This window comes from Pogoniulus pusillus, chromosome 32 (genome assembly GCF_015220805.1).
Source record: "Pogoniulus pusillus isolate bPogPus1 chromosome 32, bPogPus1.pri, whole genome shotgun sequence".
Taxonomy (NCBI): domain Eukaryota; kingdom Metazoa; phylum Chordata; class Aves; order Piciformes; family Lybiidae; genus Pogoniulus; species Pogoniulus pusillus.
In genome coordinates, this window is record NC_087295.1 from 14048704 (window position 1) to 14065216 (window position 16513).

At 47.2% G+C, this 16513-nt stretch overlaps 1 protein-coding gene across 11 annotated transcripts in view; it reads left to right on the forward strand.

Moving 5' to 3' along the window:
* Window positions 1–16513, forward strand: part of RBMS3 (RNA binding motif single stranded interacting protein 3) — a 599905-nt gene that overhangs the window by 129628 nt on the left and 453764 nt on the right. For 6 of the 11 annotated variants that reach the window (XM_064169766.1, XM_064169760.1, XM_064169764.1 and 3 more), the window contains one exon: window positions 9353–9522. In XM_064169766.1, the coding sequence (XP_064025836.1) occupies window positions 9380–9522 (143 nt within the window). In that variant the 5' untranslated portion in view covers window positions 9353–9379. The remainder of the gene's footprint in view (window positions 1–9352; window positions 9523–16513) is intronic. The other 5 variants (XM_064169761.1, XM_064169768.1, XM_064169769.1 and 2 more) reach the window with 1 other exon arrangement.

Genomic DNA, 16513 nt, shown 5'->3' on the forward strand with positions numbered 1-16513 from the left:
TGCCTGGGAGAAGAGCCCAACCCCACCTGGCTACAGCCTCCTTCCAGGTAGCTGTAGACAGCAATGAGCCCTGCCCTGAGCCTCCTCTTCTGCAGGCTGCACACCCCCAGCTCCCTCAGCCTCTCCTCATATGGTTTGTGTTCCAGGCCCCTCACCACCTTCGTCGCCCTCCTCTGAACACGTTCCTATATCTCAACATCTCTCTTGAACTGAGGAGCCCAGAACTGGACACAGCACTCAAGGTGTGTCCTGACCAGTGCTGAGTATAGGGACAGAAAAACCTCCCCTGTCCTGCTGGCCACACTGTTTCTTATCCAGGCCAGGATGCCATTGGCTCAAGGTTCTTCAGTTCTCTGGGTGGAGAAGTTAACATTCAGTAGTCTATTGAGCCTGCTCTGTCCTAAAAGTTCAGGAGTTGAGGCTGTGTTCAGTGCCTGTTATCTTCAGACAGCCTCCCCCAGTTTACAGCAAGACCCAGAGAAGGCCCTTAGCAGAGGCCCATTGTGATTTACATACACATTGATAAGGTGAACTCTCTGGTTCTTTCCTTGTTACTGCAACTCTCTCTCCATAACTCATCATTTGTAAGGACATTACCCACCTTAATCCTATCAATGATAATAATCATTCAATCTGCAGCAGTAGCTTTTATCCAGTAATCACATAAGCTTTGAAAAGGGAAGGTAAACTGAGACATAAGGAATCAAAATCGCTTGCTTGCGGGTAGCACAGTGATGTCCTGGCAGTACAGAGAGCATAACCCAGCAGCTCTGACTCATTGGTCTCATTACATGGAGCAAATCACTTTTAAAGGCCTGGAATGGATTCAGAGAAATCAAAATCCTCTTGTGGTATATTCTGATTTTCTTGATTGATAGAATTGTGGTGGAGCAGACTCCCAAGTTTATTATCTGTCTTCATCTTCTGATTTACTTATCTTTTCACATGCCATTGCTTTACAAAAAAAGAAGCATTGCCAAGTGCTGAGTTGTTGCTTCTACAGAGACAGTCCAGGAAGTTTTGACACTGTGCAGAGGTTAAAAAATATGTGCACTCTTGCAGCTGTTTGTTTTCTCTTAGATGTCTGGGAAAAGACCTGACTGTGTAGGGTGTGGTGGGTTGAAATTGCCCCCAAATTAAAACTACCAGCTCAGAAAGTTTGGAAGCAAAATGGAGCTGTGTTTACAAGCAGGCTAAAATCTAGAAGCATGAAATGGCAATGTGTATGTACAAAATGTATTTACAATTCAGAAATAACACAAAGACCCCTCTGGACAAACCCAAAAGGGGCTACCAGCAACCTCCCTTCCTTCTCCTTGGGTACCTCACAAATGCAATACACCAGCAAAAGGTGAGGAAAGAGATAAGGGAGTAATCATAGAATCAACCAGGTTGGAAGAGACCTCCCAGATCATCCAGTCCAACCTAGCACCCAGCCCTAGCCAATCAACCAGACCATGGCACTAAGTGCCTCAGCCAGGCTTTTCTTGAAGACCCCCAGGGACAGTGACTCCACCACCTCCCTGGGCAGCCCATTCCAATGCCAATCACTCTCTCTGCCAACAACTTCCTCCTAACAGCCAGCCTAGACCTTCCCTGCCACAGCTTGAGACTGTGTCCCCTTGTTCTGTTGCTGGTTGCCTGGCAGCGGAGCCCAACCCCACCTGGCTACAGCCTCCCTTCAGGTAGTTGTAGACAGCAATGAGCTCTGCCCTGTAAAAGGGTTTTGCGAAGCAGAATTGCAGAGAGAAGAGAGCAAAAAAGAAGAGGAGTTTGTGCAGCAAATGAAATAGTAAACCAGGAAGTGAGTGGAATGATATAAACTTATCTACTATTTTCCTTTTGCATCCAATCCCCTATTTTATTACTTTATATTCAAATATGTCCAGGAAGTTCCTATTTCTTTTTTATCATTTAGAATCAGGCTGGAGAGTTACTTCTAAACCACCACATCGGGAGGCATCCAAGAGGAGCTCTGTCTTCCAGGCCATCATTGACTGGATAAGTGTGGTAGTTTGAAGCAGGGTAGAATGTTTTGGTGAGAAGAACTAGCTCATAGGCTGTGAAAGGAAAACAATGGTGATGTCTACTGCACTCATAGGCTTGCTGAAGAAGAAACAAAACCATTAGATAACACTCTCACCATTTTCTCACTCTGTCTTGGGCTGCTGACTGAGCTGCATCTCTCTAACACACCCTCCACTCAACTTTGCTTCATAACCTCTTGGCTGAACCTCCATTGTTCTTTAGGACTGGGGTAAGGTTGAGAGGGGCAGGGAGAAGGTGCAGGGGTGGTTGAGAGCTCTTCCTGGGGACTCAGGTTTCTGGGGGGGCTGTTGTGTGTCTGTATTACCTTTTACCTTGTATATCTCTGTCTATAACTGTCTATACTGTAACTATCTGCTTGTATATTGTGCTGCTGTAAATAAATAGCTTCATTTATATTCCCAGAGCTGGCTGAGACTAGTCTGGGTAACTTCTATGGTGTGTGTGGGCGGGGAACACCCAAACCATCACAATAGGAGGTAGATAATAGTCGTGGCTGGATTCTGCAAGACCAGTGAATGCCCTATGGACTCTTGAAGAAAATTATGACTCAAGATTTCTTGAGTTCAGCCTTTCTAAAATACAAGAGGTTTCTGTGTTGCCAATTTCAATTCTCACCATTTAATCACTTTTCTTTTGCACTTGGCTGTGACTGAGAAATACAGCTTACCTCTTGTTCTTGCTCCTCACCAAGGAAAGCCAACCAAAGGCTTTTATCTGGCTCTTTTTATTATATTTGAGCTACCTCTCCTTCTTTTCTTCAGCTCTGATGATTGCCTTCTGATTAATGGGAGATTTGCCATTCAGGCAGCTCCAAAACACCATCAACAGTCTGATAGGTTGTTGGAATCCTCTCATCATTACTAAAACTGGCTATTAGGAACTCTCCAGCTCTCAAAAGAGACTACTTTGTACAGTAGGATGTAAAGAGAATAGTGGTTTGCTGGTGTGAACTGTAAACTGATATTTGCACAGTTTATTTGTATTTACTTTGCATTATTTTATTCCCTAGTTCTGGACCCCTCAATTCAAGAGAGATTTTGAGGTGCTGGAGTGTGTCCAGAGAAGGGCAATGAAGCTGGTGAAGGGCCTGGAACACAAACCCACAATTTTCAAATTGATCATTTTAAGTAGTGCATTACTTTGGAAGAAAAATGCTTTAGAGTAAACTGGCTGGAGAGCAGCCAGACAGAGAGGGATCTGGGGGTGCTGATTGATACCTGCCTGAACATGAGCCAGCAGTGTGCCCAGGTGGCCAAGAGAGCCAGTGGCATCCTGGCCTGCATCAGGAATGGTGTGGCCAGCAGGAGCAGGGAGGTCATTCTGCCCCTGTACTCTGCACTGGTTAGACCTCACCTTGAGTGCTGTGTTCAGTTCTGGGCCCCCCAGTTTAAAAGGGACATTGAGATGCTTGAGCGTGTCCAGAGAAGGGCGACGAGGCTGGGGAGAGGCCTTGAGCACAGCCCTACGAGGAGAGGCTGAGGGAGCTGGGATTGGTTAGCCTGGAGAAGAGGAGGCTCAGGGCAGACCTCATTGCTGTCTACAACTACCTGAGGGGAGGTTGTGGCCAGGAGGAGGTTGCTCTCTTCTCTCAGGTGGCCAGCACCAGAACAAGAGGACACAGCCTGAGGCTGCGCCAGGGGAGATTTAGGCTGGAGGTGAGGAGAAAGTTCTTCCCTGAGAGAGTCATTGGACACTGGAATGGGCTGCCCGGGGAGGTGGTGGAGTCGCCGTCCCTGGAGCTGTTCAAGGCAGGACTGGACGTGGCACTTGGTGCCATGGTCTGGCCTTGAGCTCTGTGGTAAAGGGTTGGACTTGATGATCTGTGAGGTCTCTTCCAACCTTGATGATACTGGGATACTGTGATACTGTGCAATAGGTGAAGAACTATGTAAGAGTACTGTGGTTGCCAGGAGAAGATAAATACTGTTCTTGTGGATGTTGAAAGGAGAAATGGTGCTCATTTAGTGAGGAAGAGGGTTCTAGTTTGGCATTTTTGGTTTACTGTGTAAGAAAGACCAAGATAGGTCATCATTTGTCCTTAGCCGTGCATGTTTGCATGGGACACTTAGTTTCAGCAAGCTCAGTTTCAGGGTTTAAGAACAATGGGTAAGTTCCTGAGAGTGGATGAAGATAAACACATTAATTTTTCACTTTTAAATCATATAAAAGGAGAAATTTCATACATTTTTTAAAGATAAAAACAAATCCAGCCAGCTGAGGACTGGAGCACAGCCCTGTGAGGAGAGGCTGAGGGAGCTAGGGGTGTGCAGCCTGCAGAAGAGGAGGCTCAGGGCAGACCTTATTGCTGTCTACAACTACCTGAAGGGAGGCTGTAGCCAGGTGGGGTTGGTCTCTTCTCCCAGGCAGCCAGCACCAGAAGAAGGGGACACAGTCTCAAGTTGTGCCAGGGTAGGTCTAGGCTGGATGTTAGGAGGAAGTTGTTGTCAGAGAGAGTGATTGGCATTGGAATGGGCTGCCCAGGGAGGTGGTGGAGTCGCTGTCCCTGGAAGTGTTGCAGAAAAGCTTGGATGAGGCACTTGGTGCCATGGTCTGGTTGACTGGATAGGGCTGGGTGCTAGGTTGGCCTGGATGATCTTGGAAGTCTCTTCCAAATTGGTTGATTCTGTGATTCTACGACTCTCAGTTAGTAAGCTGCTTGGAATGATCTACAAACCAGTTCATTCTCCCTACACTCCCCATTGTACAATGAAGCATGAGAGCTGACAAAGCAGTGGTTGCTTGAAAAAGTAATGGCAAAGCCAGCTCAGAATTCAATGTCCCTTTTGAAGTAAAGTGCAGATGTTACCTTTTTCTGGTACTGCAGGTCCTGTGTTTTGTTGGCAAAACATCTTTCACAGGTTTCTACATTGGGTGTTCTGAGCCAGTTTGGAAAGCAATGCTCCTCATAACTCTTGAAGCAGAGAAGTGAAGTGCTTTGCTGCCAGCCATGGAGGGGGCCTGTGTCAGAATAAGGCACAGATTTCCTGCCCTTAGATGTGCAGGCGGCTCCCCAGGCAGTGCCTCCCTTCGGCATCGTTTGGGGTCCTGTAGCAAGTGGTCCATATCTGGGATCATCATCAGGTTGCCATTCATTTCTTTCACTCCATTTATTCAGTGCAGACTAACAAACTAGACCCTTTGCTTATTTAGAAGCAAAACGCATACTTTTGCCATCAGTCATGCACTCATCGGCTCAGGAAACAAGATTTCAAAGCTTTCTTCTGACCTAAAGCTTTTAGTCTGGCAACTGGCCAGAAGATGTCATCAGCTCTACTATAGGCAATTTTGTAATCTTTCTGCAAGTGGTGTTCTGAGGTATTTGATATGCATGGAAATGACTCTGGGCTGCAGTGGCTGAGATTTATTAGTGGCGGGGGTTTGGAGTACAGCAGTGCTTGCTGCTCTGAGGACAGTGTCTTACAGAGTGGAGTGCAGCTACCTCTCTGCCCACCCTTACAGCATGTCTCTGGATGCTGCTGTGGCTCTGGACATCTGTTTGTGTCTACTTTCTGAAAGGTTCTGCTTGAGAGACCACCTATTCCTCTGGGTATACTGAGGACTATGGGGGAGGTTTTGGGTTTTGGTGTTATGTTTTGATTTTGGTTTTTTTGGTTGGTTTTTTTTTTTTCATAGCTGTGTCCTTAAAATCAGTGTCAATGTAACTTGTACTCACTTCTAGGTGTCCTTTCAGCTGGCCAATGGGGATAAAATGTATTAAGCTTAAATTAGAATTAGTGCTTTCCTGTGTGAGTGTAAAGATCTTATAATAGAATGAAAATTGCTCTTTGTATTTCAAAGGTATGTTTCCACTCATGGGGTTTTTTTTTGTTTCCTTTCTTTTTTTATTAGGCTGATGTGAGAACAAACCATTCACTCTTTATCCCCTGATAAGGCATATCTAATAACAACAATTCATTATTAAAGTGCATAACACTTCATTGGCTTGTAGAAAGTGATGTCCATGCATTATGTCGTTTATATGCATTTGGTGTGTATGATAAACTTGGAAATCTAAGGTCAAGCAGTAAGAATGTTACCTGGACTTTTAAAATCCATTATCTTTTTAAATTTTACCTTGCCAATGCTCCAAATGTGCCAGATTACCATGGGGTATTTCCTGGGTAAACTAAATCATAGAATCATAGAATCAAGAAAGTTGGAAGAGACCTCCAAGCTCATCCAGTCCAACCTAGCACTGAGCCCAACATCAACTAGATGTGCTATATCTATCTCTACCATGACCCTGGGATTTAAATACATGTATCTATACCTATGTGTTTGTTGGAGGTTGCTGTTGCCTAAGGTTTTACCCAACCAAGCCATGGCTGTGATGTGGAGCTGGTTTTCAGGACATGCCTGTGCCACCAGGGCTCAGTTGAGGCTGTCCCCCATGCTGGTACTCAAGATTGCTGCTTCAGCTCTCTGTTTCTGGGAATGACATTGAACCATAGGAGGGTGAGGATCACTCAGTGATAAAATGTGTGTGCAGAGAAATACGATCTGTATGCATTAAATGCTTGTGATTATCAGCAAAAGCATCTACACAGATACTCAGAGAAGGGAGCTCATTGCCCTCTCTCTTACTGTAGATGGGAGTGAATGTCATTACTTGCCAGCATTGCAATTGCATTGTCTGTTAAGTGGAATTTTTCTTTTAATGGGTTCTGCTTGAGTCACATTAAAACCAGGCTAGATTGAAGAGTGATTCTGGTGTCCTGAGACTTGATGGTGTGTTTCCATTCTCCTGGTTTAAACTGGAGAGACTAGCAAGAAGGCAGGAGAAGGCAGCAGAAAAGGCACCACTGCAAGTGCAGTGCTATATGTATTTCATCTAAGTCTCTGAGTTCCACCTGTATATTCTCCAACAGCTTCACCTACTGATGCTATCCCTGTGTTCTCCAACTTTAGTGTTTTTTTTTTAAAGGGAATTGTTTGATAGAGTTTAGAGCTACTAATTATAAAGTATCCATCTTCCCAGGCTCTAATTTAGTGTGTGCATAATTATAAGTGCTCAAATGAAAGGGGCAGTTGATTAGCATGATCAAAATGACTCACAGACTTCAATGTTTTCTCTGTTCAGGGTCTAAATGCAGGGTGAGCATATTAGAAGTCATTAAGGTGTCACTGCTACCAGAATGAAAATGGTGTATGTTTGGCTTTTACTAGTCCATTAGCTATCATGGTGACTTAGCACTGGCCCAACACTGATGTGCTCTTGTAACTATGCACACTGCTAGCGCAATACCCCAGTCAGCTCCTAAAACTGGGATTTACCCTCTCACAGAAGGTGTTTGTGTTCCTAGAGCTCTGAATCCAGTATCTCCAGCTGCCCAGCCAGAGCCTCAGCCTGCAGCATCCCCCAGCTCCTGCAGCTTCTCCCCTAGATCTCTATAGATCACAGCAGCGATAGGACACAGCCTCCTCCTTCCAACCACTTATCTGTCTTACTGACGAGAACTGTGTGCTGCAAGCAAATATGCTGGTGATGGTCAGAGAGCTAGGGATGGTTGCAGTGGCTTAAATTCCTTGTTGTTGCTCCAGATCAGAGGTACTTGAGTAGTTTTACAGCACGTGTAATCATAGAATCAAGAAAGTTGGAAGAGACCTTCAAGCTCATCCAGTCCAACCTAGCACTGAGCCCAACATCAACTAGATGTGCTATATCTATCTCTACCATGGCTCTGGGATTTAAGTACATGTATCTATACCTATGTGTTTGTTGGAGGTTGCTGTTGCCTAAGGTTTTACCTCTTCTTCTGTAGCGTGTATTTACTGGAGAGTAAGGGAAGAGTGTTCTTGTCCTCGTGAGAACACTTCCCTTTTTAAGTGTAGTTGCTCTGAAATGGGTAAAGTTTTGAGAGCTGCTGGAGGTCTTAGCCTGATCATCTTTCCCAAACTATTTCTCCATTGCAATGAAAAGAGTCTCTAAAAGCTGCTTTGGATTTGTTTTCCTTTCTCAGGCTAGCCAATTCTTTGCCACCTGACTTTGCAGTGTAGTGGATGCACCTCATGTTTGGAAAAGACTAGTTAAGCTTCTGACATCACCTTCTGTAGCTTTGGCTTGATGTTTGTCTTAGAGTAATCTTGAAGCAAAATGTGTTATCAGTTACTCCTCAGTATCTGTGATTTCAGAGCTGTATTTTGTGATTTAGATGAAACATATATAATCCAGCTACTCTCATTCCAGATTAAAAAGAAGTAAAAGAATGCACTTCATAGCCGTGACTAAACCCAAAGTCTTGGCACTGTGGGCTCAAGCTGGGTGCCTATGCTGTAGGCGCAGGCAGCAGGAGGTGGTCAGGAAGGGCAGGATAAACTTGCTCTTGGCACATAAGTTTGCAGATGACACCAAGCTAGGAGCAGCTGTGGGTCTGTTGGAGGGTAGGAGAGCCCTGCAGAGGGACCTGGACAGGCTGGATGGGTGGGCAGAGGCCAATGGGATGAGATTTAACAAGGCCAAGTGCAAGGTTGTGCACTTTGGCCACAACAACCCCAAGCAGCACTACAGGCTGGGGACAGAGTGGCTTATAGCAGCCAGGAGGAAAGGGACCTGGGGGCACTGGTGGATAGCAGGCTGAAGATGAGCCAGCAGTGTGCGCAGGTGGCCAAGAGAGCCAATGGCATCCTGGCCTGGATCAGGAGCAGTGTGGCCAGCAGGACAAGGGAGGTTATTCTGCCCCTGTACTCAGCACTGCTCAGACCACACCTTGAGTGCTGTGTCCAGTTCTGGGCCCCTCAATTCAAGAGAGATGTTGAGGTGCTGGAAGGTGTCCAGAGAAGGGCAACAAGGCTGGTGAGGGGCCTGGAGCACAAATCCTATGAGGAGAGGCTGAGGGAGCTGGGCCTGTTTAGCCTGGAGAAGAGGAGGCTCAGGGGTGATCTTATTACTGTCTACAACTACCTGAGGGGACATTGTAGCCAGGTGGGGGGTGGCCTCTTCTCCCAGGCAACCAGCAACAGAACAAGGGGACACAGTCTCAAGTTGTGCCAGGGTAGGTATAGGCTGGATGTTAGGAAGAAGTTCTTCACAGAGAGAGTGATTGGCATTGGAATGGGCTGCCCAGGGAGGTGGTGGAGGCACCGTCCCTGGGGGTCTTCAAGAAAAGCCTGGATGAGGCACTTAGTGCCATGGTCTGGTTGATTGGTTAGGGCTGGGTGCTAGGTTGGCCTGGATGATCTTGGAGGTCTCTTCCAACCTGGTTAATTCTATGATTCTAGGTCAGGTGTTCCCTGGGTAAAATACATGACTCTGCCATGCTTTTGTTTTTCAGTAAACAGACTTTTTGTTCTGTTTTGTTTCCAGCAGTCCTATGCACCAGCTCCCCACCCCATGGCTCCTCCCAGCCCCAGCACAAACAGCAGCAACAACAGCAGCAACAACAGCAGCGGAGAGCAGTTGAGTAAAACCAACCTGTACATTCGAGGCCTTCCACCCGGCACCACTGACCAGGACCTCATCAAGCTGTGCCAGCCGTAAGTGCACTTAAAATATTTGGTGTCTTTGGACAGGAACATGGCAAAGCTGACCTTGCAGTTTACGTTTATGTCTGTCCACAGAAAGCCATCCAGCCCCCAGCGCTTGAAAGTTAACCGTTATTGCTTTAGTTTGAGCAGCTAATTAATGCCTGTTGAAAACCTTCAGATGTTGAATTTTGGGGTGTAGAGAGATGAGGGCTTTCACACTGACTTCTGTTTATTTTGATCTGGTTTCTTGTGTTAAAAGAAGTGTTTTCATGGGAAGAGCACCTCCTTAATGATAGATTTTACAGTTGCAATGACCTGTGACCCAGAGCATACACCAATACATGGGTGTTCTGACCTCAATCATTTGTCATGCCTGTTGTGGGTTGGATTTAGACCCCTGTGAATTGAAATTTACCTCCCCCCAGAGTAAGTTACCAAGCAAACTCAGAGCTCAGAAGCAAAAATGAGGTTAGAGTTACAAAGGTGGACTAAATATAAAAAGTATAAGAGGCCATAAACATATATAGGGTATATTTACATATATTTACAGTTCAGCCACGATACAAAGATCCTCTGTTAAAAGGCCAAAGATAGGTCTAATATGTGTCCTGGCGTGTCCAGGCATGATCCCCTGCTCCCCCTCCCCTTTCTGGGGTGGGGAGTGACATGTGCAAAAGGACAAAAGGCCTGGAGTCACTGAGTCTGAGGACCCAGGTCTTGCCCAGACTTGGTTTGCTCCTGTTCACATCCTGTGGCAAATTGGCCTGTGTCTTCCCAAATTTGGGTAAAGCAAGCCCCTGGCTTTACCTGATATAGTTAGTTTTGGCAAAGTGCCATTGTAGTTGGTTAATCTCTGTTGCCCAATGGAGCAGTCAAGACTCAGGCCACTGATAAATACAGCCAGAAGTTGTAAACAGCTTGGCTCACCTTGCTTTGCCTTGCCATGCTGCCATGCCTTGCTCTGCTTTGCCTAGCTGAGCCTTGCCTTGTTGCCTTGGGGACCAGGAAGCCTTGATGCTTCAAACCAGCAATGAGTTTTGATGCTTTAAGCTTGTCTACCTGAGAACTTTGTCGTGCCTCGGTTTAACAAGGAGAGCCTTAAAGTGCCTTCATGCCATAGGCAAGAGTCATTGCCAAAAACTGCCTGAAACTGGCCAGCCTTAGCACGAGCAACCCTGCTGGCAGATGACAGCCAAGGCTATGCAGAAGGGGGTCAGATTGGAAGAGCCAAGTGCCTCTCAGCAAGCTGCATTACTGCTGCTAGCAGCTACAGCCACCAAAAGTGATAAGCTGCCCCTAGCTGGAGAACTCACTTATGGAGAGCTTGCTTTTAGAGACCTCTCTGCAGCCTGCATGGTGAGAGAGAGCAGATTACTGCTTAGCTGCAAGACACAGTGCATGGCTGCACGCCTGCAAACCTCTGTGCCTGAGTCTGGAGCCCTGGGAGGATCACTGACCAGATGAATGGACCATGCAAGCCCCAGCACCCTGCCAGAGTCCTGAGGAAACTCCAAAAGCTTCCAACAGCTACCATACCACTGACAGCAAGCCCTCCAAGTGTTTTGGCTGCTGCCTGGGTGTTATGGCTGGTATTAAGCCACGAGGTAGGATTTTTCAAAGTTAATTGAGTTTGTTAATTTTTCTATTCAGGACTCTCACTACTGGCCACAATTTTAATCATAGCTTCTTTGCAATGGTCATGAAAACATTACACAAAGGAAAACAGAATCTAGAACACGTAAGGAATAACTAGCAATATACAACAAACATTACACCATTAGAACTGGAAAGAGGTTCTTGAGGTCGATTGTGCTGCTTGCCCACTAGAGGGACTCAAGAAGGTCCTTTCTGCTTAAGGCAGAAGGGACTTGGATTCAATTACAAAGAGGCTTTGAGTATTTGCTCACAAAATATAATATCTCCAGACTACTGAGGCTAACTACAGTTTCCAGGCAGTACTCAAACACTTGCAGGGAGTTCTGTTGATGCCTTCTTAGCCATTCAGGCTTGTAGATCTTCCCAGGCTCTAACAAGGGTGCTGGGAGAGAGACAGATGATCTCTGACCTGATCCTGGTTCCTGTTGGATGATCTGTGTCCTTTCCAGGGCTCCCAGTCTGTTCTAGTGAGTTCTCTGGGGACCTGGGAATGCTCTCACACATGGGTACCCCTCTCCAGGTACAGTTTCAGTACTTGATTATAGCTTAAACACTAAAACTATAATGAGAAAGGTACACTAGAAACCACAATACCTATGGCTCACATGCTGAAATCTAGAGAGAAAGGTTGATGACAAGGAATGCTGAGTAACTCTATTGATCAAAGAGCAGCTTATGTTCACCCTACCCAACTGACCAGCAACACTCCTGAGATGCAGGCACTTATCTTCTTAAGGTGGGTGTCATGGTAGTGAGACAGTGAGACTGGTGCAGCTCCCTAGGCTCTTGCTGTAGATGGGTTCAGAATTCTGTGATGTATGGCCAGGAGGGCCAGATGCAGACCAGAGCTCCTCCTTTATTGTGGAATCTGTTCCATACCATCTTCCCCTACCACTCATGCCCATACTTGCAAGCTCTGCTTCCCCCATTTCTTATCTCTAGTAACCTGTTGTAACTTCTGATCAAACACACACTAACTCTTCCCTCTTACACAGTCTCAGCAGAAGACTTTAAGGTAGGCAGTCAGGATGTGTTGTGAATGTGCAGATGGGCACAACGTTGTGCTGGCTTAAGCAGGCCTATCATGTGAAGGCACTTAAGGCCTATTCCTGGTAAACTCGAGCCACAGCAGGTTTCCAGGCAGACAAACCCGAAGCATCAGGGCTTGGTGTAAGTAGCAGAGCTAACTTAGAGCTTAGCAGAGCATGGCAGGATCACAGTATCACAGTATCCCAGTATCATCAGGGTTGGAAGAGACCTCACAGATCAGCAAGTCCAACCCTTTACCACAGAGCTCAAGGCCAGACCATGGCACCAAGTGCCACGTCCAGTCCTGCCTTGAACAGCTCCAGGGACGGCGACTCCACCACCTCCCCGGGCAGCCCATTCCAGTGTCCAATGACTCTCTCAGGGAAGAACTTTCTCCTCACCTCCAGCCTAAATTTCCCCTGGCACAGCTTGAGGCTGTGTCCTCTCGTTCTGGTGCTGGCCACCTGAGAGAAGAGAGCAACCTCCTCCTGGCCACAACTCCCCCTCAGGTAGTTGTAGACAGCAATAAGGTCTCCCCTGAGCCTCCTCTTCTCCAGGCTAACCAATCCCAGCTCCCTCAGCCTCTCCTCGTAGGGCTGTGCTCAAGGCCTCTCCCCAGCCTCGTTGCCCTTCTCTGGACACGCTCAAGCATCTCAATGTCCCTCCTAAACTGGGGGGCCCAGAACTGAACACAGGACTCAAGGTGAGGTCTAACCAGTGCAGAGTACAGGGGCAGAATGACCTCCCTGCTCCTGCTGGCCACACCATTCCTGATGCAGGCCAGGATGCCACTGGCTCTCTTGGCCACCTGGGCACACTGCTGACTCATGTTCAGGCAGGTATCAATCAGCACCCCCAGATCCCTCTCTGTCTGGCTGCTCTCCAGCCACTCCGACCCCAGCCTGTATCTCTGCATGGGGTTGTTGTGGCCAAACAACAGCAGCAGCAGAAAGCAGTGAGGCAAAAGCACATTGAGACAGAGCAAGAACAGAAGCACATTAAGGCACAGTGCATTGTGTTTACCTACTCATCTCTTTTTATCAATTCCAGTTTGGAAGGGACGTTGAGATGCTTGAGTGTGTCCAGAGAAGGGCGACGAGGCTGGGGAGAGGCCTTGAGCACAGCCCTACGAGGAGAGGCTGAGGGAGCTGGGATTGGTTAGCCTGGAGAAGAGGAGGCTCAGGGGAGACCTTATTGCTGTCTACAACTACCTGAGGGGTGGTTGTGGCCAGGAGGAGGTTGCTCTCTTCTCTCAGGTGGCCTGCGCCAGAACAAGAGGACACAGCCTCAAGCTGTGCCAGGGGAGATTTAGGCTGGAGGTGAGGAGAAAGTTCTTCCCTGAGAGAGTCATTGGACACTGGAATGGGCTGCCCGGGGAGGTGGTGGAGTCGCCGTCCCTGGGGCACTTCAAGGCAGGATTGGACGTGGCACTTGGTGCCATGGTCTGGCCTTGAGCTCTGTGGTAAAGGGTTGGACTTGATGATCTGTGAGGTCTCTTCCAACCCTGATGATACTGGGATACTGTGATAAAACGAGCCCTTCTGAACCCATTTCCTCTGCTCTTGCATGTGAAAAGGCTGCCAGCAGTACAGTTGTCATTGCAATGCCTGGCATTTGGCAGTTCTGAGCAATAATGTTCTAAACTCACAGTATTTCTCTCTCAGAAGCATGGGCAACACTGGGAGTGCTCATGGTTACGTCCATGAATCATAGCCCATTCCATTTCTGGCTATGTCCTGGCAAGGAGACCACCCTCTAAGTGATAGGTAATGCTTTGTATTTAACTGCACTTTGCCAAGTGACTTCATGTAAGAGAAATAATTTAACCCAAGTAGTTTGCTGAAGTACAGGGCTGTTGCAGTGAATTCTGCCTGCTTGTCTGTGTTTCTGCTGCATGTTTTTGGGTGGTGTGCATTGCATGCTAAGCAGAAAAGAGCAGACTGGGGGTACCATTGCTGCTTGAAGTGCCGAGTCCATTACACACAATTTCAGACATCTCTGACAAATGTTCTGACACTATCAAACCTTTCATCAATTGAAGAGTAACCTTGTCACAGTAATCTGTCAAACTGTTGATGTAACTAAAGGATACCAGGTCATCATGGGCTGTACAACAGCTGAGTAAATGAAAAAATGGATTGCTACTGGAAGGTTTTCTTTGGGTAGTTTTGATCCTCAGTATGTGCTGTAATAGTGACCAGAGGAGTCTCATCAAATCCCCTTCTGCAGCAGGGAACTCTTAGGTTGCACTGTGTCTTTACAGATGAAGCTGTATTTACAGCATGGCAAAATTTGCAAGCAGATATACACAGCATGTACAAAGATTTACAATTATATACAAGCTAGAAATAATACAGAAGCCCAAACTGCCCAGAAGGGCTCAAAGCTGCCTCCCTCTTCCCCCCCCCCCCCCCCCGCCTCTATCTCAGATGGACAAACAGAACAAAGCAGAAGCCAGCAGCAGCCAGCAAATCTTAGGTGTTAGTTGATGAGATTAGAGGTGAGCTATCAGAGCAGATTGGGGTTAAAAGGAAGTGATTACATCCAGTGACACAGACCAGAGAGAGAGAAATGAACAGGGCAAAGGCCCAGGACAAAGAGAGAGAGCATTGTTTATATTTTAACTTTCTGTCCTTCTCAGCAAATCAATAAATGGTTGTGGTGGTTTGGGTGTTCCTCGCCCCCATGTAAGAAAGTCACCCAGACTAGACTCAGAGGCTGGAAATTAAAGAATGAAGCTTTATATTTCCAGTTTAGCACAGTACACAGGCAGGTAGTTACAATACATACAGCTATGGACAGCAATATACTGAGTGTACGCTCAGGAAGTTCACTGATGATACAAAGCTGAGGGGGGAGGGTGGGGGGTGCTGACACCCTGTCAGTCTGTGCAGACATCCAACCAGATCTGGACAGGCTGGAGTGCTGGACAAAGGCTGACCACATGAAGTTCAACAATGACAAGTGCAGGGTCCTACATCTAGGGAGGAAAACAGCAGGCATCAGAACAGGTTGGCACTGCCCTGCTGAAAAACAGCTCTGTGGAGAAAGACTTTGGAGTGCTGGTGGGTAGCAAGTTCTGCAATGTGCCCTTGTGGCCAAGAGAGCCAATGGCATCCTGGGGTGCATCAGGAAAAGTGTGGCCAGCAGGGCTAGGGAGGTTCTTCTCTCCCTTTTCTCTGCCCCAGTGAGACCACACCTGGAATACTGTGTTAAATTTTGGGCATCTCACTTGATGAGAGGCAGGCACCTGCTGGAGAGAGTCCAGTGGAGACCCACGAGGATTACTGGGGGACTTGAGCATCTCTCCTATGGAGAGAGACTGAAACAGGGACCTGCTGGAGAGAGTCCAGTGGAGAGCCACGAGGATTACTGGGAGACTTGAGCATCTCTCCTATGGAGAGAGACTGGAACAGGGACCTGCTGGAGAGAGTCCAATGGAGAGCCATGAGGATTACTGGGAGACTTGAGCATCTCTCCTATGGAGAGAGACTGAAACAGGGACCTGCTGGAGAGAGTCCGATGAAAAGCCATGAGGATTAATGAGGGACCTGAGAATCTCTCCTATGGAGAGAGACTGGAACAGGGACCTGCTAGAGAGAGTCCAATGGAGAGCCATGAGGATTACTGGGGGACTTGAGCATCTCTCCTATGGAGAGAGACTGAAACAGGGACCTGCTGGAGAGAGTCCAATGGAGAGCCACGAGGATTAATGAGGGACTTGAGAATCTCTCCTATGGAGAGAGACTGAAACAGGGACCTGCTGGAGAGAGTCCGATGAAGAGCCACGAGGATTAATGAGGGACTTGAGAATCTCCCTTAAGGAGGGAGACTGAAAGCCAGGGGCTGTTTAGTTTAGAGAAGAAAAGACTGAGAGAAGATCTGGTTAATGTGTACAAGTATCTGAGGGGTGGGGGTCAAGTGGCTGTTTTTGCTGGTCAGCAGCAGTAAGACAAGGAGCAACAGCTACAAACTGGAACATACCTCAACAGGAGGAGAAACTTCTTTACAGTGAGGGTGACAGAGCCCTGGAGCAGGCTGCCCAGAGAGATTGTGGAGTCTCTCTTTCAAAACCTGCCTGGATGCATTCCTGTGCTGAATGCCCTAGGGGATCCTGCTTTGGCAGGGGGATTGGACCTGATGATCTGTGGAGTTCCCTTTTAACTGCTAATGCTCTGTGATGTCTTTGTAGTGATGGTGGTTATTAATGTTGTTAGAAACATTGCAGCATTGTTTTCTGGGTCTGAAATGGTACAAGGCAGTGAACTTTTATTTCATCCAAGCCACATCTTGGTTTCTAAAGTGAGATGATGGG